This window comes from Rhamphochromis sp. 'chilingali' (assembly GCF_963969265.1).
Source record: "Rhamphochromis sp. 'chilingali' genome assembly, chromosome: 1".
Classification (NCBI taxonomy): Eukaryota; Metazoa; Chordata; class Actinopteri; order Cichliformes; family Cichlidae; genus Rhamphochromis; species Rhamphochromis sp. 'chilingali'.
In genome coordinates this window covers 58,353,269-58,377,955 of record NC_137929.1, presented here as the reverse complement: position 1 = coordinate 58,377,955, position 24,687 = coordinate 58,353,269, and the positions used below count along the sequence as shown (strand labels likewise).

The window sequence follows — 24,687 nt, the reverse complement described above, 5'->3', positions numbered from 1 at the left end:
GGCCCTGCGCTGTGGCTGATTTGAATGTCAAATGTGCAAAGTTTCTGTTCTCACGTTATCGCTGTACTCTGTCCTCAGTGTGATGGCTCTGTGAAGTCTGAGCAAAAATCAAACAAACAAATGAGTTAAAGTGAAGTTGTTTGGGAGTCAGGGAATTTCACTGGTTATTATCAGTTATTCTGAAGTATTAAAAAATAAAATTCCAAAAGAGGGAAAAAGAAAGTTACGCACTGAGCTTCGTTTTAGAAGAAATTAAAGTGAGAGAGAAGGCCACACCCACTAGCATTTTGTTTATCAGTGGAAAGTTTCCAACATTTATTCTGTGATTTTACTCGTTTTAGACATTTTAATGATATAAGGAACATTGTGCATGACTCAGATGGATGAACAGAAGCTTCGGTGCAGGTTTTTTACAGTGCAGAAAAAAAACTCTCATATACACTTACTCCACACTCAACCAACGTGGAGACAAACATAAAGAGACGCTGTACACACGATCACACTCCCCAGGTGTACTCTACGAACCGGGTCTAGGTACCCCTGGAGGGGGGAACTGCACCCAGACCCAGGTGGTGTTACCCTTTTCCCTGCGGTGGGGAGAGGCAGACCGCCCCGACTCCGCAGCAGCAGGGAGGCCCCACACTCCAGACCGCAGTCGGACGGCCAACTCCTCCTCCTAGCCCCCCCGCTCCAGCAGGCCGCAGAGAACGGGGGTGAGAGAAGACTCCAAACCTCCCTCCACCCGCTCATTGTAGTGTTGATGCATGTGTGTTCTAAGGTGCATTTAAAACCCAGGAGGGCATGGAGCTACCTGCCAGAGAGCAGCAGGTAAGCGCATAGGCCCTCCTGCTAGCCCTCAATGTCTACGTGTATTTAAAATTGAGAGGTCGCTTCTTGCGACCCTGTTGACTATTTTGAATGAAACGCTTGATTGTTCGATGATCACGCTTCAGAAGCTTTGCAATTTTGAGACTGCTGCATCCCTCTGCAAGATATCTCACTATTTTTGACTTTTCTGAGCCTGTCAAGTCCTTCTTTTGACCCATTTTGCCAAAGGAAAGGACGTTGCCTAATAATTATGCACACCTGATGTAGGGTGTTGATGTCATTAGACCACACCCCTTCTCATTACAGAGATGAACATCACCTAATATGCTTAATTGGTAGTAGGCTTTCAAGCCTATACAGCTTGGAGTAAGACAACATGCATGAAGAGGATGATGTGGACAAAATACTCATTTGCCTAATAATTCTGCACTCCCTGTAAATACAGAGACAAATATAAATAAAATATACGAAGGGGATAAATAGAATAAATAGGAATAAAAATAAAAATACAGGTCTATTGCACCATTGACTATTAACAAAAGTATTGCACAAAAGGTATTGCACAGTGAGGTGAAGAGGCACTACAGCTTAGTTGTTCCCCCCTCCTTTGTCCTCCTGTTTCCCCTCCCTCTCCCCTCCAGAGAGGAGTTAAACAGTCTGATGGCATGTGGGACAAAGGAGTTTTTAAGTCTGTTAGTTCTTGTCTTGGGGAGAAGCAACCTGTCACTGAACAGACTCTTCTGGTTGTTAATGGTCGTGTGCAGAGGATGCCCAGCATTGTCCATAATGCCCAGCAGTTTTTTTAGTGTCCTTTTCTCTGCCACTGTCACCAGAGTGTCCAGCTTCATGCTGACCACAGAGCTAGCCTTCCTGATCAGTTTCTCCAGCCTGGATGAGTCCTTCTTTGCTGTGCTGCTCCCCCAGCACACCACAGCATAGAAAAGTACTCCAGCAACCACCGACTGGTAAAACATCCTCAGGAGCCTCCTGCAGATGTTAAAAGACCTCAGCCTCCTGAGGAAGTACAGTCGGCTTTGGGCTTTTTTATACAGGTGCTCTGTGTTGCATGACCAGTCCAGTTTATTGTCCACCCACAGCCCGAGGTACTTGTTGACCACCTCCACCTCCTCCCCCTCTATCTGAACCGGCAGTGGACCTTCTCTGGACCTCCCGAAGTCCACAACCAGTTCCTTAGTCTTTGAGGTGTTGAGTTGCAGGTGGTTTGTGTGACTCCATGTGACAAAGTTCCTCACCAGACTTCTGTACTCCTCTTCCTGATCATCCCAGATACACCCCATGATGGCTGTGTAATCTGCAAACTTCTGAATGTGGCATAATTCAGAGTTGTAGCAGAAGTCAGAGGTGTACAGGGTGAAGAGAAGAGGGGACAGCACAGTTCCCTGTGGTGCTCCTGTGCTGCTGACCACAGCGTTTTGACCTCTCATAATAGGACTAGGGTCTTATGGGGCTAGATTTCACAATGAGCTCACCTGAAACCTTGGCTGATGTTGACCTACACCTGTTTTTACACCTTAGCTATTGTGATTAGGTAGAGGATCATTAGGGGGTCCATGTCCCTTTTGGGGGGACACTCTTCTCGGTTGAGAGGTGAAATGTCTTCAAGCAACTTAACCCTTGGATGCACAACCTACCAATACCTACACTCTTCCACAAGTGGGGTCAAAAATGACCCCAAATAGAAACAATGCATTTTGCTATAAACTCGGTTGTTATTCTTCAAAATCTTTAAAACGAAGAGTTGTTATATTTTCATATTTGAGGTATTCCTCATAAAACATGTTTGTGACATGTGGCCCTTTGCATTTTTATTTATTTTTTCATTAATTTTAAGAAATTGCAGTTTTTGTATCACTTGTATCACTTTTGTATGCTTGCTCTGCATATACTGCAGAAGCTGGGTCTTCCCTCTGAAAGTCACAAGTTGTTCATCCACTGTAACACAATCACTAGGGATGAATTTCTGCCTGCAGTTGACCAGGAACAGGCCCCATATGTAGCAGAAAGCTGCTATGTGGTTTGTTTTCAGTCGGTAGGCTCTGGTCCTCTTGTCATCAAAGTGCAAGAAACAGCGAATATCTTTAAATCTTTGAATTGACATAGTGACCTTGTACAATGGGTTATGCAGAGGACTCCCAAAAAACACACCGACTGGTACATCCCAGTTCTTCTCACTTCCTGCAAGAGAGGTCAATCAAATGAAGGCCAGGAGCTAATGTTTGATTACATTTTTCCACTCTTTTCCCCTGTCTATGGCTACTCTTTGTGCCTCCATGTCAGCACCTCTTCTATTATATTATCAGACATGAACTGTTATGGAACGGCTGCGTGCAGACAGGAATAGGACCCAAGGTGCAGACACTCGGAGACAAAACTTGAACTCAAAACAGCTTTAATGTTAAACTCAAATATAACATAACTGGAAATATCAAAATAAACTTACACTGGAAGACTGACAGAACACACAGCTAGATAAACGGTAGATCGCGACAATGACAAACTGAAACACAGGGCTTAAATACATATCAGGGAATGGACAACAGGAGGGAAACACAGCTGGGGCAAATCAGAACTGACGAGACCAGGAAGCGTAAACTGAACACACTGAGATAAGACAGAGACCTTCAAAGTAAAACAGGAAACACATAACACAGACTGGACAAAGACACAGACTCACATGCAAGCACTACAACAGAGGGAACAGAGACGTGGGACCAGGGCAGACACAGACACTGACTGGACACGGGGATATAGCAGACAGGGGAGACAGCAACTAAGGATTACACAGAGACAAACCATAAGACATGACTCTAACAAAAACCCAAAGACTAGAAATTATAAATAATGTAATAAACTCAAAAACCCTGGGTCAACGACCCAGACATCCTAACACAGTGGTTCTTAACCTTGTTGGCGGTACCGAACCCCACCAGTTTCATATGCGCATTCACTGAACCCCTCTTTAGTGAAAAATAAAGTATGATTTTTTTTTTGAAATTCAAGACATAGATATGTTTTTTAATGGTGCACAAAAGGAGCCATGCATGTCACGGCGGAGGCTCTGCCGAACCCCTGAGACCGACTCACCGAACCCCTAGGGTTCGATCGAACCCAGAAACCACTGTCCTAACAGTATCCCCCTCTAAAGGGCTGGCTCCCAGACAGCCCAAACCAACACGCCAAAAAAACCCCAAAAAAAACCAAAACAACCCAACCAGGGTGGATGGTAGGGGAAACAGGACGGAGGGCTCGAAACAAACCAAACCAAACACAAGGAGCCAGAAACAAAAAAACAAAAAAAAAAAACAAAAACAAAGGTGCGAACACTGGAGCCCGGAAAGCAACAGAACAAAAACAGGCTCACGACAGGCGCAGGCGGGAGGAACCGGCAGCGACGTAGTTCAGGGGGCCGTCCATGACGGCAATGATGTCCAGTCATCGGCCTGGAAAGCGGCCGAACAGGACGAGCAGGACAGACAGGACGAGCAGGTCGGACAGGACGTGCAGGACGAGCCAAGGCAGAACCAGGTGAAGCTGAAGCCGTAGCTGGACCAGACGAGGAGGAAGGCGCAGCAGGCGACGGCGTGGGAGCCGCAGGTCGTGGCGCTGTAGACGACAAAGGCTGGACGGGCCCCTCGGACCCTCCAGCGGAGGCAGAAGGCTGGACGGGCCCCTCGGACCCTCCAGCAGAGAAAGACAAAGGCTGGTGCGGTTCTCCAGAACCCCCAGCTGGAACAGGGGACTGGACGGGCCCCTCGGACCCTCCAGCAGGAACAGGTGGCTGAGTAAATGACTGAGGAGGTAACTGAGCAGGTGACTGAGCCAATAGGTGAGCTAATGTTTGAGCTATGGAGAGAAGTTTAATATGTATTGACTGTTGTAACGATGGAAGTAATGGTGGATGAGGTGGTGGATGAGCAGACGGCTGAGCTAGGTTTTCCGAGCCTACCGAACCTGAGGAAAACTGCTGGACGGGCTCACCTGAGCCTCCAGCAAGGACAAAAACAGGTGCGGGGGCCTGCTGGGCAGTAGCCGCTCCCACCCGCGGAGTAGGTACGGGCGCAGAGACTAGCGGAGCCTCAGCTGGCTGGGCCCTGGCCCCCCTCACCCGAGGAACAGATACAGGTGTACGAGACGGCTGTACTACTGCTGCCCACGGAGGTTGCTCAGAAGTGTCCATATGACGGCGAAGTGAGCGCCGTTTCCTTTGGGCAGAGGTAGCTGGCGGCGTGAGCAACTGAGCCTCTGGTGCAGAGAACCGTGACGCTGAGGCTGGAACGTGAGCACCTGAAGGCACATGGAGGACTCCCAACTGAAGCGGCCGCATCTTGAGTGCCAGCGGAGCAACAGGTGGAGACTTCTGGCAGCTCCAGGGACCGCCGAGAGTCAGCCAAGTGCCATGGAAAATGCGCCCAACGTCAGGGGTGAGCCATGGCTTCCAGCGGAGTTCCTCCTCCAGCTGGGCAAAGGCTGCTCGGCGTCGCTCCTGAAGTTCAATGTCTGCTGGGTCCATAGTATGGTCGCAATCTTCTGTTATGGAACGGCTGCGTGCAGACAGGAATAGGACCCAAGGTGCAGACACTCGGAGGCAAAACTTGAACTCAAAACAGCTTTAATGTTAAACTCAAATATAACATACCTGGAAATATCAAAATAAACTTACACCAGAAGACTGACAGAACACACAGCTAGATAAACGGTAGATCTCAACAATGACAAACTGAAACACAGGGCTTAAATACATAGAGGGAGCAATCAGGAAATGGACAACAGGAGGAAAACACAGCTGGGGCAAATCAGAACTGACGAGACCAGGAAGCGTAAATTGAACACACTGAGATAAGACAGAGACCTTCAAAGTAAAACAGGAAACACATAACACAGACTGAACAAAGACACAGACTCACATGCAGGCACTACAACAGAAGGAACAGAGACGTGGGACCAGGGCAGACACAGACACTGACTGGACACGGGGATATAGCGGACAGGGGAGACAGCAACTAAGAATTACACAGAGACAAACCATAAGACATGAGTCTAACAAAAACCCAAAGACTAGAAATGATAAATAATATAATAAACTCAAAAACCCTGGGTCAACGACCCAGGCATCCTAACATGAACATCTTCCATGCATCTATTGGGGAGACAGTACTAGACCCAGGTGCGAGCCCTGGCTGAGTAATTCAGAATATTGTGGCTAGAGCAGTAAGAGGGGCTCATTCTGTTAGACTTAATATCCATTTCCTCTTCAGAGGGCTCATCCGAGGACTCCTCTGTATCTGACTGGCCTTGTTCAGTGGGGGGGGGGGGGGATCCTAGCTGGCCTCATAGCAGCCATGTTACTTTAAATATTTAAAAAAAAAATCAGAAAGGACAATGTTTGAAATGCATAGCAAACTATAAACAGGGCTGCACATAAATAGTCCTCAGGTGCGCATTTGCTGTCAACATAAAAGATGCATACCAGATAAGAAGTTGGAACGCTTGTTTGCATACATTAGATGTTCTGGAAGAGGACAGATATTTGTTCAGAACTCTTAAAGATGTCGAAGAAGCAAGCTCCGTAAGCAATTACTTAGGTGTTCCTCCACCGCAAAAGAAGCGTGTATTCTCTAAATTTCCGGGAATACTTTTATTTTGACAGCGAATACACATTTGCGGACCACTTATGTGCAGCACTGACTATAAATCATGTATGTTACTGTGTAAAAAGTAATTCTTGATCCATCAGAAGTGTAAGTTAGGACAGTCAGAGTTGCTAAGAATTAACGCTTCATAGAAGATTCCATAGGAACTGCTTGGGGTCATATTTGCCAAGACTGGCAATAGGGACATGGAATGTCACCTCTCTGGTGGGGAAGGAGCCTGAGTTAGTGCGTGAGGTTGAGAGGTACCAGCTATATATAGTCGGGCTCACCTCTATGCACGGCTTGGGCTCTGGAACCAGTCTCCTGGAGAGGGGCTGGACTCAGTCTGGAGTTGCCCCTGGTGAGAGGCGGCGGGCTGGGGTGGATATTCTAATATCCCCTCGGCTTGCTGCCGGTACGTTGGGGTTTTTCCCGGTGGATGAGAGGGTTTGTTCCCTGCTCCTTAGGGTCGGGAAACGGGTCCTGACTGTCATCTGTGCAAATCACAGTTTGGCCATAACGAACACCTTGTTCGAACATAAGAGTGTCCATAAGTGCACGTGGCACCAGGACGCTCTAGGCCGTAGGTCGATGATCGATTTTGTAATCGTATCACCAGACCTGCGACCATATGTTCTGGACACTCGGGTAAAGAGAGGGGCTGAGCTGTTTAGGTGCACCTAAACGCGTAGTGAGGGTGTGCTGGGAACGTCTAGCAGAGGCCCCAGTCCGTGAGATCTTCAACGCACACCTCCGGCAGAGCTTCAACAGCATTCCGAGGGAGACTGGGGACATTGAGTCCGAATAGACCATGTTCAGCGTCTCCATTGCCGAAGCTGCTGCATTGAGCTGCGGCCGCAAGGTGGTTGGTGCCTTCCGCGGTGGTAATCCCCGAACCAAATGGTGGACACCAGAGGTGAAGGGAGCCACCAGGCTGAAGAAGGAGTCCTATCGGGCTTGGTTAGCCTGTGGGACTCCGGAGGCAGCCGACAGGTATCGACAGGCCAAGCGGAATGCGGCTCGGGCAGTGGCTGAAGCAAAAACTCGGGTGTGGGAGGAGTTCGGAGAGGCCATGGAAAAAGACTTTCGGACTGCCTCGAAGAGATTCTGGCAAACCGTCAGGCGTCTCAGGAGGGGAAAGCGGTGCTCTACCTGCACTGTGTATAGTGCTGGCAGAGCGCTACTGACGTCGACTGAGAAAATTGTCAGGCGGTGGAAGGAATACTTCGAGGACCTCCTTAATCCTACTGACACGTCTTCCGAGGAGGAAGCAGAGTCTGGGGATGAGGGGAATGACCCGCCAATTTCCGGGGGCGAGGTCACTGAGGCAGTTAAACAACTCCTTGGTGGCAGATCCCCTGGTGTTGATGAGGTCCGCCCCGAGTTCCTGAAGGCCCTGGACGTTGTAGGGCTGTCCTGGTTGACACGCCTCTGCAATGTTGCGTGGAGATCAGGGGCAGTACCTGTGGACTGGCAGACCGGGGTGGTGGTCCCTATCTTTAAGAAGGGGGACCGGAGGGTGTGTTCCAACTACAGGGGGATCACACTCCTCAGCCTCCCTGGGAAAGTCTATGCCAGGGTGCTGGAAAGGAGAGTTCGTCCGCTAGTCGAACCTCGGATACAGGAGGAACAATGCGGTTTTCGTCCTGGTCGCGGAACACTGGACCAGCTCTTTATCCTCTCCAGGATACTTGAGGGTGCATGGGAGTTTGCCCAACCAGTCTACATGTGTTTTGTGGACTTGGAGAAGGCATTCGACCATGTCCCTCGGGGTGTCCTGTGGGAGGTGTTGCGGGAGTATGGGGTGTCTGGCCCATTGCTACGGGCCATTCGATCCCTATACAACCATTGCAAGAGCTTGGTTAGCATTGCCGGCAATAAGTCGGACTCGTTCCCGGTGGGTGATGGTCTCCGCCAGGGCTGCCCTTTGTCACTGGTTCTGTTCATAATTTTTATGGACAGGATTTCTAGGCGCAGCCAAGTGGCGGAGGGCTTTTGCTTTGGTGGCCTCAGAATCTCATCTCTGCTTTTTGCGGATGATGTGGTTCTGTTGGCTTCATCGGGTGAGGGCCTCCAGCTCGCACTGGAACGGTTCGCAGCCGAGTGTGAAGCAGCGGGAATGAGGATCAGCACCTCCAAATCTGAGGCCATGGTTCTCAGCCGGAAAAGGGTGAAGTGACCACTCTGGGTCGGGGATGAGTTCCTGCCCCAAGTGGAGGAGTTCAAGTATCTCGGGGTCTTGTTCGCGAGTGATGGGAGAAGGGAGCCGGAGATCGACAGACGGATTGGAGCTTCAGTTGCAGTAATGCGGACGCTGCACCGATCCGTCGTGGTGAAGAGGAAGCTGAGTGTAAAAGCGAAGCTCTCTCACCGGTCGATCTACGTCCCTACCCTCACCTATGGCCACGAGCTGTGGGTAGTGACCGAAAGAACGAGATCGCGGATACAAGCGGCAGAAATGAGCTTCCTCCGAAGGGTGGCTGGCCTCTCCCTTAGAGATAGGGTGAGAGGTTCGGCCATCCGGGAGGGGCTCAGAGTAGAGCAGCTGCTGCTCCACATCGAAAGGAGCCAGCTGAGGTGGTTCGGGCATCTGACAAGGATGCCCCCTGGGCGCCTCCTGGGTGAGGTGTTCCAGGCGTGTCCCACCGGGAGGAGGCCACGGGGCAGACCCAGGACACGCTGGAGAGATTATATCTCTCGGCTGGCCTGGGAACGCCTTGGTGTTCCCCCGGATAAGCTGGAGGAGGTGGCTGGGGAGAGGGAGGTCTGGGCCTCTTTGCTTAGGCTGCTGCCCCCGCGACCCGGCCCAGGATAAAGCGGAAGAAGATGGATGGATGGATTTGTTATTGCTACAGAAGAATATTTATTTTATTATTTTACATATACATTTTTTTTCCTGGGGACCCTGTGACACCCCATTGAAGAGGCTGGATCTCTTAAGATCTCACTGCTGGGTTTGTAAGGCCATGTTACTCCTAAATTTCTATCTTGTTCAAAGAGAAGATATAAAACACAGTTCTAAGCTAATCGACTTTAGTGTTCTCCTTTTTTAAAAAAAAAGAATCGATAAGAGAATCGATAAGGAATCGAATCGTTAAACAGAATCGAAAATGGAATCGGAATCGTTAAAATCTTATCAATACCCATCCCTAAAAGCAAGTGTGTAAATTCATCTCTGAATGTTTGTAGAGCATTCCCACGTTAAGCTTAACAACCGATATATGGAGCGACTGCCTCTTCTTCCTGCTACTTTAATCGTGAAGCTGCTTAATGATCAGCTGATCGGCTTTTCTGTCGCAAGTCTGTTTCTCTTCTTTGTTTTTGGCCCACTTTGCATCAGAAAGAGGAAACCAGCGGCTAAACAACAGCAGCACGTTTAACCTTGATAAGCTGTTGTTAGAATTTATTTAATATTACTTTCTACACCAGGATCCTTTTCTACGTAGCTGACGGCTGGTAACTGTGCAGGGGCGGATCTAGCAAAGTTTAGCCAGGGGGGCCGATAGGGCATGAACAGGGAAAAGGGGGGCACAAAGACATACTTTTCTTTCTTATTCTCATTTAAAATGTCGAGCTTTTAACAAATAATTATCTGAATCTTACACCCAAAGTTTAATCTGATGTAAAATGTATAGAAGTCATTCCTGTATATAGTAACTGTTAAGTCTAATACTCCCTAGTAAGCTATACTACTTTTTCCTTTGGGAAAGTACCATTTGTGAATTCTGCAATTCTGTTGAAGAAAGATGTTGAATCTATTTAATTTTCACCCTGCATCAAATTAAAGTTGATTACATCGATTAAGCATAATGAGGTGGAGGGTGGGTGGTTGCCTTTTTTTTTTTGCTGGGAGTTTACAACACTATTAGTTAGGTTGCTTAATATTTCTGCTAAGTACTCTTTAAAATACCAGAATAGGGAGGATGGAGTAGGTTTAAGTTTATTAGATTGATCAGTGTTGCTGAACTATGAAATATTTTGGGTGTAGTGTATTTTTTACGTACAGGTATAACAGAATAGCTTTAGTGTTGTTGTTTATTTAAACTTGAGTATGAACTTATAGAAAATGCAGCAAGATATTAAAAAACAGTTTTATTGATTAAAAAACACACTATATCGGATTCATATCGGTATCGGCCGATATCCAAATTTATGATATCGGTATCGGACATAAAAAAGTGGTATCGTGCCATCTCTAATTGATATATTGATATATTGATAGAATTATCAATATACTGGTTGCAGATCAAACAATAAATCAACCACTGTTAGAGCGGTTTCTGCTCTGCAGGGAGCTGCTCTCCTTTGCTTTGAGTTTGTTCCATCATATCCTGCTGAAATCTCTGTAGCCTGTCACTGAGAAGATGGTGACAGGTTAACCTGATGATGTTAGACTCACAGAGTCCTCCAAAGGAAAACAGGCTGTGAACACATTCATGTTCAGACATGCACAGACACCAAGTCCCAGAGAAGCTCCTCCCAGAGGGAGGTGACCTTCACTCATGTTGTTTCCTGTGAAATTAACACCTGAACCTGTGGTTTTTACCAAAGAAACAAACACAAACATGAAGCTGTCACTCATTAACCTGGAAACTCCCACTCACAGAGAACACAGTGAGCTCTGTCAGTGTGAACACTGAGCTCCACCATGGAGGACCACAGCTGACCGCACCTGCTCCACTAAAGCTTTAGACCTTCCTCACACCTAATTCCAAGAGAAACTTCAAATTATCCACTTAAACAATGTGATCATTGACAGAAAACATCCTGCTAACACTGACAGCTTTTCTAAAGTTTTTATTCGCTGGACATTTACTATAATTTTATTTTGATCTTTCTCGCATATTTTCTTAACAAGGAGCTTTGTGAGTTTGTTTTAAAGGGGTGGATGTAAATCATTTTCACACCATTTCTTATTTTTTTTAATCTCCCATATTTTATTATCAGAGGTTGAATGAGAGGTTTATTGAGCTTCTATCTGACCATTATCAGTTTTTATCTTATAAATCAGCAATAATCACATGTGGAACATTGTTTTCAATGACAGCCATATGAATAGTTTTTAACAGGGAGAGGGGGGCACAAAGAAATACTTTTCTTTCTTATTCTCATTTAAAATGTCTAGCTTTTAAAAAATAATTATCTGAATCTTACAACAAACGATTGATAGATTGATGCATATATACCATCAAAACAGTGTACATCACTGTCACAACAGTGTTTATTTTCATTCAAAGGGTTTATGATTTTTCCTATAATGGTGGGCCGGTCTCTAGTCAAAATGCCCGGGACGATTTTCTGTCCCAGTCCAGCCATGTATGCAGCTCATCTGCAGTCTGGTGTTACCTACATCTTCCTATTCAGAAGGCAGAATTTCCGAGTTCTGAGTACAATCGAAAGCACCACGACTGCAGTTTTTGTGTTGGATGTAAAAGGCGCACATGACGCTGTGACGTAGGCTAGAATCATGGCAGCAGTCAGTGACGGTTCAGGCGTGGGATTTCTCTCGTGGAAATGTGCACATTATCTTTTCCTTTCTATTGGTAGGTGGCACAGTGCACTTGTGGCAAGTAAGCAAGCTAGAAGACTGGCAAAGTTATGGAAGCAACACATTAACAAGAGAATTCTGAGTAAAACCAAAGTTACTTTCCCTAGTAACTAGTTACTTTGAAAGTAACGAGTAACTTGAAGTAACTGAGTTACTTTTGAGAGAAGTAACTAGTAATGTAACTAAGTTACTATTTTAAAGTAACTTACCCAACACTGGTCAAGGATAGAGGAGCATATGGTTAACAAGGTGTTGGCAAAGTCCTCAACCATATGAGAGGTAAAACAATCAAATGTAGTGGATGCAGAATTCAAAAAAGAAGCAGAAAAATTTGACACAGTTTCAGCATTAACTGTACGCATAGGGCGAAGGAGGGCCTCAAAGTGCAATTCAGTATTACCTAAGTCAAAGATGACCGGGCATTGTTTAGATCCTTGATGCAAATGTCCAAGCCATATGAAAAGACCAGGTCAAGGGTATGGCCTTTAGCATGGGTTGGTTCATTAACCCAGTTAATGCAAGAAAATCTTTAGCCAATGGGTCGTTCTTACAGCAGACATGTATATTAAAATTGCCAGTAATAAGAACACAGCCATATTTAAAAGAACAGATCCTAAAAAGTCAGCGAATTCAGAGATGAAAGTCTTGTTGTATTTAGGCGGACGATAGACCACAACACACAGAGTAGTCAAAGAGCCAGTCATCTCCAATAGCTGTGCTTCAAAGCTAGGGTAGGTTGGGGAGGGTAGCAGCCGAACTTTGTTTGTTTTTAAAAACCGAAGCTAAGCCACCACCTCTGCCAGTGAGCCTCGGCGAGCTAAAAAAGACACAGTCTGGAGGGAGAAGCTCAGAGAAGGGGATGAACTCACCGGGAGAAGTCCACGTCTCCGTCAGGAGTAAAACGTCCAGTCCCGCGGCGAGGAAAAAGTCATTTAAAAGAAAAGCCTTGTTCGTCAGCGACCTGACATTAAATAAAGCCATCCGTGTCCGAGGAGCTAGGTCACCAGCGGTGGCACGTCGCAGGACGCTGAGGTTGTTGTGATGGACGCCACGACCGGAGGACGTTATCCAGGACCGAACAGGGAGGCAAGCCACTGGAAGGGCAGGGTAGGTTTGAAAACCAGCGGGGCAGATCCACCGATGACTCAGGAGTTTAGCATCAGGGCGGCCTCTGAAGGAGTGGATGAAGCGTAGAATATCTCGGCTTGCAAATGGATAATCCGTAACCTTGGCTTTGAGGTAAGCCTTAAAACGGACGCGAAAACCACTCCTTTTACCCCGTTTCCTGTAACGTTTCCTGTGCAAGTTGGAGAGAGGCAGGCAGGACATACTGGTGAAGGAGTCTGGCCATAGAGGGGTGGCGTCATGCAGGGTCCAACATGGATCCGGACGGTGGGAGTAAGAGAATCGGAGATTCAAAAGCATATGTCTGTCATAGGTTATTAGTGCACAGCCACCTAGTGAGCATAAAACCAAAAACAATAAGAGTACTACGCCAAGGCGCAGACGAGGACCAGGACGGCCTGCCATACACACCGGCGCCATCTTTCCTCGGAAACCTGACGCATTTAGAGCTATCCTGTAAATGCGTAAGAAGCAGGATCTTGAAATTAACACAGAGGTGAACTGGAAGCCAATGGAGCTGTTTAAGAACAGGTGTTATATGTTCAGTGGATCTAATTCTTGATATAATACGAGCAGCTGTATTTTGAACTAATTGCAATTTATGGAGAGATTTATGAGGTAGACCATAGAGAAGAGATTTACAGTAATTTAAACGAGATGCCATCCAGAGTAAGCATCTGGGTAGTTAGCATAGTACTAACCTTACGATATCTGACCATGGTTACATACCACACCTTAATTTACCGTGTTATACTTACTAATGTGGGAAAGCTGCATTAAATTGAAGAGTTTGCGAGTTTTTTTGAGGTACAGATGTTTGTCAGACAGAGTAGAACCCGATACGAGACTCTGAGACAAGGGATGAACTAAAGGAGGCAGCTTTATTGCTGATGCTTAGAAACTCACTTATACAAAACACAAAAACTCAGACAAGGAAGGAACTAGGAAACTTGGAAACGACAAACATTACTGGGGAAACACAGAGGTCAATAAACATGGAGGCAAAACTGACTTCCACAGGAGATGCTGACACAAGACACAAAGACAAAACGAGACAAAAGGGAAGTGACATCATTATCTATTTTCTAAAACTTACGAAGACTGAGGTGCCGCTGACAGGTAAAATGCATGCACATTCGTTTCAGTGCTATTAAAACGATCAGTGTGGCCATTTTCCCAGGTATTATAATACAGATTAGCATCAACGTGTATGATATCCATCTAAGATTATTTGTGAGGTTTCATTGAATTAAAAGTTACTAGCAAGTTGTTAAGTTTGTTCCTATCTAAAGATGATATAACATGTTGTGACTGAAAGTTTTATAAAAATAAGTGAAAAAAAAATGTAAACTGGAAAAGTTGGCAGAGACAAATGCCATGGCAGGAAGATGACACTGAAAATGGACCAAACATTTGCTAAAAGAGCATCTCAGATGATCTATCTATGACAAGAGGTCATATGTTTCTTTGGTGTGGTTTGAAATGCTCAGTGTAAAAAAGTTTGGACCCTAAGCCTCATGTCCTCTTTAAAATCTACATTTTAATAGAAGCTATAAGAGGTCCTGGATTTGAATCCAATTTCTATATTTTTTTTAACCTAAAATGTTACATGTTAAACTGAAAAACTGTAACTACCCAACTTTGTGGCTTAATGCCTTCACATCTGGAACTGGTGCATCCTAACGTGCATGACCTGAAATCATCTTACGTGAGAAAAAAAACACCACATAACTGACAGTTTGTTTATCAGTTTTGGGACTGGTACAACAAATACTAAGTCAGTTCCTGAGAACTCACAGTTTTTTTGTGCCAGATATTCTCATCCATTTTAGAGCTCCTGGATTAAAGTATAGTGTTTCTTTAGAATTATGTGAAGTTTCGGTAACGCTCGAATGTCTCTTTCACTTTGTTTTCCTGGCTGTGTTCCAATGCTCTTTCAAACATGCACACACACACGACACGGACATGACACCCCCCACAAAAACTGTATATAAAGAGATACATCAAGTGTTGATTTTTCATACCCACGGAGCAGAGCTTCAAAGCACCATCTTGGTCTCACTAGCAAAGGTAAGATCTTATTTCGAAAAAGGAGCTTAGAAGGTAAGGGTTAATTTTCAATCATTCAAAACAAGTGCAATTAATAATTTAATAATTATTTCTTACAGTATATTTTCTGCCATTATCATTTTTATTTAATCAGTACTGTGAATAGTTATTAAAATTCTCTTCTCATCAGGAATTGTGTACTTTCAAGAGTGAAAATGGGCGATTACGAAGTGGTCTTGTTCACTGGAGATCTAGCAGGTGCTGGTACTCACAATAAAGTCTTGATTAGGCTTGTCGGCACAGCAGGGAAGAGTGAATTCGTAAACTTCAAATCAAACTTCCAGAGAGGACAAGTAAGCCTGAAATATCTTTTTCCATGTTTAACCCCCAAATAACAAAGTTATTTTTGTGACTAATATGAGCTAGTGACCCCATTATATTTTATATGGCATTTTTGAATGGTTGTATTTGTGTTTTTTTACACGTGTACTGTTTAATTGATGACATGAATTCAGAATTTTATGACAGACATTATGACATTTTATAATTTCAATACTTACAGTTTTACCATTCTCATGCAAAGAAAGAGTTTAAAAAGACAAACTGTATAAACAAAATGCTATCAGGAGCAAGCATTTTTAAGTAATGTTTTTCAGTAGCAAGTATAATTTGTATCTGCCATAAGTATTTGGTGTAGAAAAAGCAAAAAGGTCCCATGAATGGAAAATTTTGAAAGACATGGCAACCATTGTATTTTAAAACAAACTATGATCATTAATATATATTTTAATATAATCAAAAAAATAATAATAACAATAATAATAATAATAATAATAATAATAATAATAATATATGAAAACTCATGCGTCAAACTTGGGTCTCTGGCATGAAAAACCAATTTTTTTTTAATTTTGAAGGGCTGCTTTTCTTGCTTTTTATAAATAGACATGAATCAATACTCATGAGAGCTAGCTGATTTAAAGTCTTGGTCATAGACATGCAAAAAATACAATAAACACAAATAAAATGTATGCTCAGCAACACAAATCAATAGATTAAAGTAAATTGTGACTTTTTCACAAACTGCCAGGAGACTGGATTGGAGGATGCAGCCTAGGATTGTTTTGTTTTGTTTAGTTTTTTATGATGATCTTGATCTCCTGTAGATTTTTCAGAGACATTCTATCATTAATATTCCAGAAAACATGGTTAACTGTGTCCTGCCCAACCCTCCTTGGAGATCTGGTGCTCATAGAGCTAAAGAAAAAGGATTTGTTTGTCCAACTCTCATGGTATCCTGCCAAGGTGGAAGTCATTTCCCCTATGGATAAGACCTACAGCTTTCCAATTTATCACTGGATCACTGACAGCAAGGTGCACTACTTTAGAGAGGGGACAGGTTTGTAGACATGTTTGTCTGACATCATGTATGTATTTCAAGATATAAAATAATAATACAAAACTATAATTAGGATGGAGCAAATTCCAACCAATACAGTATTTGAAATGAGTTTGAAAATGCCATTTTTCTTTCATCTTTTAAGCAAAAATCGATGATGGTAACCCTCTTCCTGGTGGGTACAGTCGGCAGCAGGACCTGGAGTGGGAACAGAGTGTGTATCGGTAAGAAGTTCAAGGTTTTGTTATAACATTTCTTTACTCAAAGAATAAGGAAACCCAAAATACTCTCCCACAAATGCCAGGATTTAGTAACCTGTTAAATATGCGCTATGCAATTTTTTGGACCGTTATTTTATTATTAGCTTCTGAACAGGTTGTACTTCAACTTGAAAAGAGAACCCTTTCCCTATTCTCTCACAGCCTGTGGAGTGATTTCTAAATACTTGAGATGAATTTTCACAAATATCAAAATGATGTGACATTTATTCTTCAAGAACCTTGGTGTCTTTGTTTTCAGATTCAAAAAGATATACTCTATTTATCACTATTTTAACAAACCTTTGCTTGCTTTCTACCTCCAAGCAAATATGCAGATCACCTGAGAGTCATGGGAATTTTCTGAATGTTGATCTGAGCACCTCTATAATTTTAATTATATTTATGTTTCTATTCTCTACTCAGGTTGCAGATGCATTAGTAATCTATACTCACTAAGTCCCTTACCCCTGTTATTTTCTGTCTTAGCTGGGATATATATAAAGAGGAAATTCCCCATTGCATTAGGACAGACACTTCACTGCCCTATGATGTCTGCTTCTCTATAACCAAGAAAACAGAGTTGGCCTACAATTACACGACAGGGTAAAGATATTTTTCATTCATCTGTGTACACATTTATTGACAAGATTAAGCATGCATCTGAAAAAAGTTACTGTGCCTGTGTTTTCTAGACCAGTAGAGCTGGAACTTGCAGAACTACTTGAGTGTAAGAAAAGATTTACTTCTATGGGTGATATGCGTCGTCTTTTTTACGCCCATCACACTAAGACATCAGGTAAAGAACTCTCATTGTTGTAAGTTCAGAATTCTTTTTTAGTGCATGTCCAAAAGCTTTCAAATCCCGATATGACATTGCCTTCAACTTTCCAGTCTATCAGTAGATCACAGAATTTACTACAAATTTTTTCCAAGATTTTACTTAGTGTTGAATTGTTTATTGGTCAGCGGTAACTTTATTGTCCCCAATGGGAAAATGATTTGCAGTATGTCCATACACAGAAACAAAACAAACAAACAAACAAACAAACAAAAAAAACCCCAGAGAGAACAGCCCAAACTTTATCATCAACAAAGTGCAATGTGCAGTACTGATGGCAGCCATCATAATAGCAGCAGGTACAAAAGAAAATCTATGTCTCTTGGGCTTCACTGCAGGCACTTTATACCAACGACCAGAGGGAAGCAGCTGAAAATCACTAAAGAGTGGTTTCCGACTTATATGGAAAGTTTCCATTATTTCACCTAAAGAAACAAAAAAGAAATGAAATAAATAATCATAAGTAGATTTTCTGCAAATGTAAAAAATGTGTACCAGTTTTCAGTACGCATATTTTCCTTTTTGTGTGGCCCCACAGTAAAATAATATGTTATTTTTACAGATTATGTCATTCAACACTGGGCGGAAGATCTTTTCTTTGGCTACCAATTTCTGAATGGCATTAACCCCATGATGATCCAACGTTGTGTAGAACTGCCCAAGAACTTTCCTGTTACTGATGAAATGGTCTTCCCTGATGGTCAGAATAAATTGACAGATGAAATGGAGGTAACTGTGTGATTCTCCTGAAATAAAGCAGACTAAGTGTATCATGTATCTGGTTTGTCTTACCTGCATGGATGGCCATGTGATTGTATTAACATGTTAATGTTAAAATTTTCACATAAAGTATGCATGTGTGAGGCCAAACAATTTATTTTGTTTATAAAATTTCAAACAGAAGGGCAACATCTTCCTGTGTGACTACAAACTTTTGGATGGAATCCAAACAAACACCATCAACGAGAAAAAACAGTACTTGATGGCCCCCCTCGTCCTACTCTGGGAAACTGATGGTAAATTGAAACCAATTGCTATTCAGGTGAGTTTAGCTACAAGTTGATCTACAGAACTTTCCTTCACATTAAGATACAAAACATCTCCCTTCTGAATATAAGCACAATGATGCTTGTGGTACTTTAATTGCTTGTGTTTACACCTAGCTTGAGTTTTCTATTCGAAGCAAAATTAACCACAGGCTGCCCTCCTCCATAATGTTGTTCTGTTGTATGTTCTCTGTGTCATGTATGTTTATCAGCTAAAAATGCAGGGCATGTACTGCATATCCTAGTACCAGTGAAATGAACACAAGCTTCACTTAGTCGTGATGAAGTTGTCATTGTCATGAACCGTGTTGTTCAAGTTACTTGGAAAAAGTAATTAGTTACTTATTACTGATTACGTCTCCAAAAAAGTAATCCTGTTACATTACTGATTACTTATTTTCAAAAGTAATTAGTTACTTATTACTTTGTTGCTTTTAAACATGATGCACAACCTGAATACGTAATAAAGCAATAGACCTCTCAGCCCAATTCTATTTCTCCTGCAAAATCCATCATATAAAATGCACTCAAATGGAAAAGTTTAATTTAATTTAAACCTATTTCCAGCATAAAAAATAAAATAATGTTTTGAGTTTACACTCACTCTTTCAAATAGATGCAAGTAAAACACAGCAATAAATAAATAAAATCAAAGCTTCAGCGGCACTAACTCCTGTCACTCTTAAATCTGTTTTCACCTGTTTAGCAGGAGTGGGGCGGGTGGAGGTTTGCCCGGTGCCACAGCGGTTATGTCAGTGGGGGGATCCGGGGGTTTGTCTGTGAATTTCACATTCCCGTGGCAGCGTGCTCGCTGCTCGCTCAGATTTGAAGTTAAATTTTTCGCTGTAGAAAGAAGTTTTCTTCCCACACAGAGTGTACAGCAGATGCTAATGTTTGTGTCACTTTTTACGGAATGAAACTTGAAGTGAGCACTTCCATGCTTTAAACGCTGCATGGTCGTACTCTCTCCTGCACTCCATATTATCCATTGTTGATTTGCACATGTCCATTGCTGCCACGGACGTCACACGCTTATACGTCATTGTCGCGAGACACTCTCACAAACAATATCATGGTTTAGTAATGCAGTAATGCAGTAACGCAGCATGCTTACGGGAAAGTAACAGTAATCAAATTACTTTTTTGCAATTCTAATCCCTTACATTACGCGTTACTTGAAAAAAGTAATTGGATTACAGTTTTTCCCCATCTCTGGTCAGGAACATGCTGTGTTACTAATGTTAGTTATACATATTTGCATTGTCCCATTATATAATTTACTGATGGATTAGAAACCACTACCATTTCACAGTATACACAAGTTAGCTGGGGAAGAAATTTGGCAATCTAACAACAAATGAGAATTTCACCCATATATGACCTGATAAAAATAATGTTACTGTGCAAGGAAAGTATGATTAGGCAGTTAGAGTTGTAAAGTTAGGTCTGTGGCACACATTTCGCCATGGTTAGTTCTTGATATTTGGAAACAGCCAGATAACTTACCGGGTCTGTCAAGAAAACTGGGTGGAGTGGACTCAAAGTCAGGATTCAGAGCGTTCAAGTTTAGTGCCTTTATTTACAGCATAAACACTAGAGTGGTATATGCACTTAGTGATAGGTAGCATGTATTGACTCTCAGCCACCACCTTAAGTAGTGACTTCCTGATGAGATCATCTGTGACAGGGGGTTGATTTCTACAGGTGCGTGAAGCCAGAGGGAGGAGCTCTCGTTGAGTTCCACCCACAAACAGACACACAAGCACGGAGAAAGGAGAGAGAGAGACAGAGATAAAACAAAGCCTGTAACAAGCAGCTCAGGGGACTGAGGAACTGTGACACGGTCCTCTGTTCCCACTATAAAAGGACATTCCACTTGCTTCCTCAAAGAAAGAAAATGCACTGTAGGCATGTTTTTCTTTTCTTTCTTCCAGACAACATTTTACTCACCATGCTAGCACTCATGTCATGCACTTCAACACTACTTATTAACCGGCTTATTCTCTTTTGGCGACTTTCCCCTGTTCATATCAGATACAGCTTTGGATGTAAAGGTGTAATGTCTCATTATTTGTCACTGTTGTTGATACTCTCATGACAAGAGACAAACATGCATCAGTTACAAGCCTACAATAAATAAGCACTATTTACAAAGGAGGCTTGATGGTTATTGATCAATACTGGTACTAAATCAAATGCATGAATACACATTTGTTTCTTCTCCTGCAGCTGAAGCAGAAACCAGCAGACGACAACCCCATCTTTCGTCGTACTGATTCTCAGTACGACTGGTTGTTGGCTAAGATCTTTGTGAGAAGTGCAGATTTTAACCTGTATGAACTTAATGTTCACCTGCTCCGCACTCACCTGCTGGCTGAGGTTTTTACACTCTCCCTACTGCGCAACCTGCCCATGGTGCATCCTCTCTACAAGGTAAATCTTTATGTTTCAGACATATGTCAATTTCCTTTGGGGTAAGAAAGTAGAAAGTATCCTTACTTGTGACCTTGACATCATCGTTTTAACTTATTTCTCTTTAAAGAATGTTTGCACAAAATCAGAACATGTGAATATAAAACATGAGGGAAGAAAAAAAGGTTTTACTCGTGACTTTCCCTCTTTTTGTCAGCTTCTCAAGCCTCACACTCGTTACACTCTTCACATCAACTCCTTAGCTCGGACACATCTTATAAATAAGGATGGAATTTTCACTAAGGTATGATAAAACAAACAAACTTAAACATGTTTTTCAGTGCGACATAAAGTATTTATTTCTCACTGAGATTTGACTGTTGTGTAGTTTGCAGCTTCAGGTGGAGAGGGTGCCTTCACAATCCTGCAGAGATCGCTGGCCTCACTGACCTACAGCTCACTCTGCATCCCAGATGATATTTCCATGCGTGGCCTGAAAAATGTGGCAAACTTCTACTACAGGGATGATGGACTCAGGCTTTGGAGAATCATACATAGGTTCTATTACCACTCTGTCTGAAAAAACATATGAAAAACTGTAAAATGACTTTAATCCTGCACCATGCTACACACACACACACACACACACTGATAAATAAGTCTTTGCAATTTTGGTCAACTCTAGAAAACCCATCACATTATTTGCTGAATTTGATTCTCTTATGTCACTCCAAAGTTAATTTTATGCTGTTGCTACAGGTAATAGTGGAAAAAAAACAATTTTACAATGGGTTATTGATTATCCAGTAGATCTGAGGTGCCCCTGTTGTTTGATTGTTTACACACAAACTGTAAACCTCAATAATGAGAGAATAATTTTTGTTAAATCTTACCTTTTCCTGTTTTCCACTATGTCTGTCAAGTATAGAAAAAGTCATTAAAAAAAGAACTACAAAATAAAGAACTAATCATAACTAGAATGCAGCCATGAGCGTGACTGACTGCATGTTATCATTTATCAAAGGTTTGTCTTGGGAGTGCTGGGCCACTACTACAAGTCTGATGCTGAGGTCCAGAAAGACTCTGAAGTGAATAAATGGGTTCATGATATTTATGAACATGGATTCCTTTCCAAAGAAGAGACAGGTGACCTTCCAATAAAGTATCACACTTCATAATGATAATATAGATGCTGCATCTTATCAGAATGCAACTGAAATGTATTCCCCTGGGTGTACGTTGATGTAATAGAGTTTTTTCACTATGATCAACAGGAATTCCACATAAATTCAACACTGTGGAAGAGATGGTCAAGTTTGTCACCATGGTGATCTTCACTTGCTCAGCCCAGCACTCAGCTGTCAACACTGGACAGGTGAAGTCTTCTAATTTACTATGATTATCAGTGGTGGTGTTTGATCACATTCTACAATTCCCTGGCTGAATCCTGGACAGATAAATTCCACTAAACTTTGATGCTTGTCAGGTAGTTTATACAAGCCCATTAGCAGCTAACAAATGATTGTTATGTTGTTATGTTGAATGTCTATGACCATGATCTCACTATTCAGGATTTTTTTTAATGAATTCCTTTTGTCTGACAATGATTTATGTTTTGCTCCATGATTTCCTCTTGTATGTTTTTATAGCTTTAGTCTCTCCCTTGTCAAAGTGTCTGTCTGTCTTTCTGATCAAATGAAGGTCAGTTTTTATATTAGCCTATTTTTCCAAAGTCCTTCCATTCAAGTTTTATTCCTGCTCATCCTTTACATAAAGATAGTATCACTCTGATTCCTTTGGCAAAAATCCAGTGTGGTTTTTGTCTTTGGATTACTGCACAACATAACATATATTTGGAAAATGACATTTTATTACATTTGAGTATTTTGTTAAACATCTCTCTGTTTAAGAGTGGACTTATAAACTAACATGAAAAGAAATAAAATGGAAATAAACATTAACAAACTAAAGAACTTCAGATACGTTAGATATGTGTATACTCTGAGATGTGCAAAAGCTTTGACATTGTTATTGTTTATGTTAAGCACATCAAGTTTATGGGTAATTTGACATGGATGGGTGTGTGTGTGTGTGTAGTCTGGGGCTTGCTGAAGCTTGGTCTCTGTAGGACAGGGTCATAGAAGGTAGGAGGTAGCTCCTCCTTTGCCTCCTGGGTATTGTACTTGGTGGTTCTGGGGCACATGGCCAGATCTTCTGGCGTGGTTGTGGCTCCCTTGGGTTTGTGATCCGGTGTGGCTTGGGGCTCTGCAGGAGGCTTTTGTGCTTTATTTGTGCTTCATCTTTTTATGTTTTCTAAAATTCCCCCCTTACAAACTATACATATTTTGTTTAAAAAAATAACATAGTATATGTGTTTGCATTCAGGTTGTCAAAGCTGCTGGTCAAGACAGGTTCAAAACTATAAAAATGTGCTGGTAATGTGCTGGTAACATGCTGTTTCAATAAAGCTGATACTGACATTGAAATGGTAACATAAAATGAGAAGTCAGTGGATTATGAAGTTAGTTCATTAAGCGCAGAGGCGCTGTATAATGTCTGTATGTTTTATAGCATAGTATTTGAAATGTTTCTCTCTAAACGAAAGACTGACTGATTTTATCATCCCTAGATCAAAAACACAGAAAAATGTGCTGTGTTAAAATCAAGGTTACTAAACTCATACTGTAATACTCCTCATATTAATGTCTGTGAATGACCTATCCAATATTTTGTCAATGCAGTTTGACTTTGGTGCCTGGATGCCCAACTATCCTACCACCATGCAGGGTCCCCCACCAACCACAAGGGGGAACGCCAACAGGAACACAATGCTGGACGCATTCCCTGATGTTAACACGACAGTTCATGGCATGGGTACGATGTGGCTACTGAGCAAGTCATCAGCTGACTGCGTAAGTGCTCTGATAAGACTTCAAAACTGAGAACATACAATATAAGCTATGTCCATTTTGTGAAACATAGATTAGACAGTACAGCATAAATTATCTCCTATAATGATCACCCTGTGGTCAAATTATGCTATTTTATGTTAAAAGTCTATGTTTGATCACTATTAACAGCTATGTAGAGCACTGTTTGTCCAAGACAAATTTCCTACGTAGTAAATTAGTTTATTATAGTCTATTAAAATAACTAAATGTTTCTCTTATCAATCTCATCAGGTCTTTCTTGGCAACTACCCTGAAGATCACTTCACTGAGGAGGTTCCTCTCAAGAAGATAAAACAATTTCAAGATGACCTGGTAAAACTGAGTGCAGACATTGAACACCGAAACAAGAGACTGGACCTGCCGTACACATACCTGGATCCAAAGTTCATTGAAAACAGCGTGTCCATCTGAATATTAGAGGGCGTCTTACCCTCCTTCAGCTTCATATTAATAAAAAAGAAAAGTAGGGTACAGTGAAAGAAAAAGAAAAACTATTTCTTAGCTTATCAATGAACAGGGAAATTAAAAATAGATGTGACTAAGATGTTTTTTATGAACAGGGTCTTTGCAGTCATGTTTT

General features: G+C 42.5%; 1 protein-coding gene across 1 annotated transcript; it reads left to right on the top strand.

The window, feature by feature from the left end:
- The first annotated feature begins 16,320 nt into the window (after window positions 1-16,320).
- On the top strand, window positions 16,321-24,601 carry LOC308409305 (polyunsaturated fatty acid lipoxygenase ALOX15B-like). The gene is made up of 13 exons (XM_080901942.1): window positions 16,321-16,600; window positions 16,746-16,824; window positions 17,347-17,463; window positions 17,553-17,656; window positions 18,261-18,427; window positions 18,600-18,740; window positions 20,974-21,177; window positions 21,374-21,460; window positions 21,545-21,714; window positions 22,181-22,302; window positions 22,431-22,531; window positions 23,898-24,068; window positions 24,297-24,601. Exons 1-13 carry the CDS (start codon window positions 16,345-16,347, stop codon window positions 24,516-24,518), a joined length of 1,941 nt encoding a protein of 646 aa, XP_080758068.1. The 5' UTR covers window positions 16,321-16,344; the 3' UTR covers window positions 24,519-24,601.
- The last annotated feature ends 86 nt before the right edge of the window (window positions 24,602-24,687 follow it).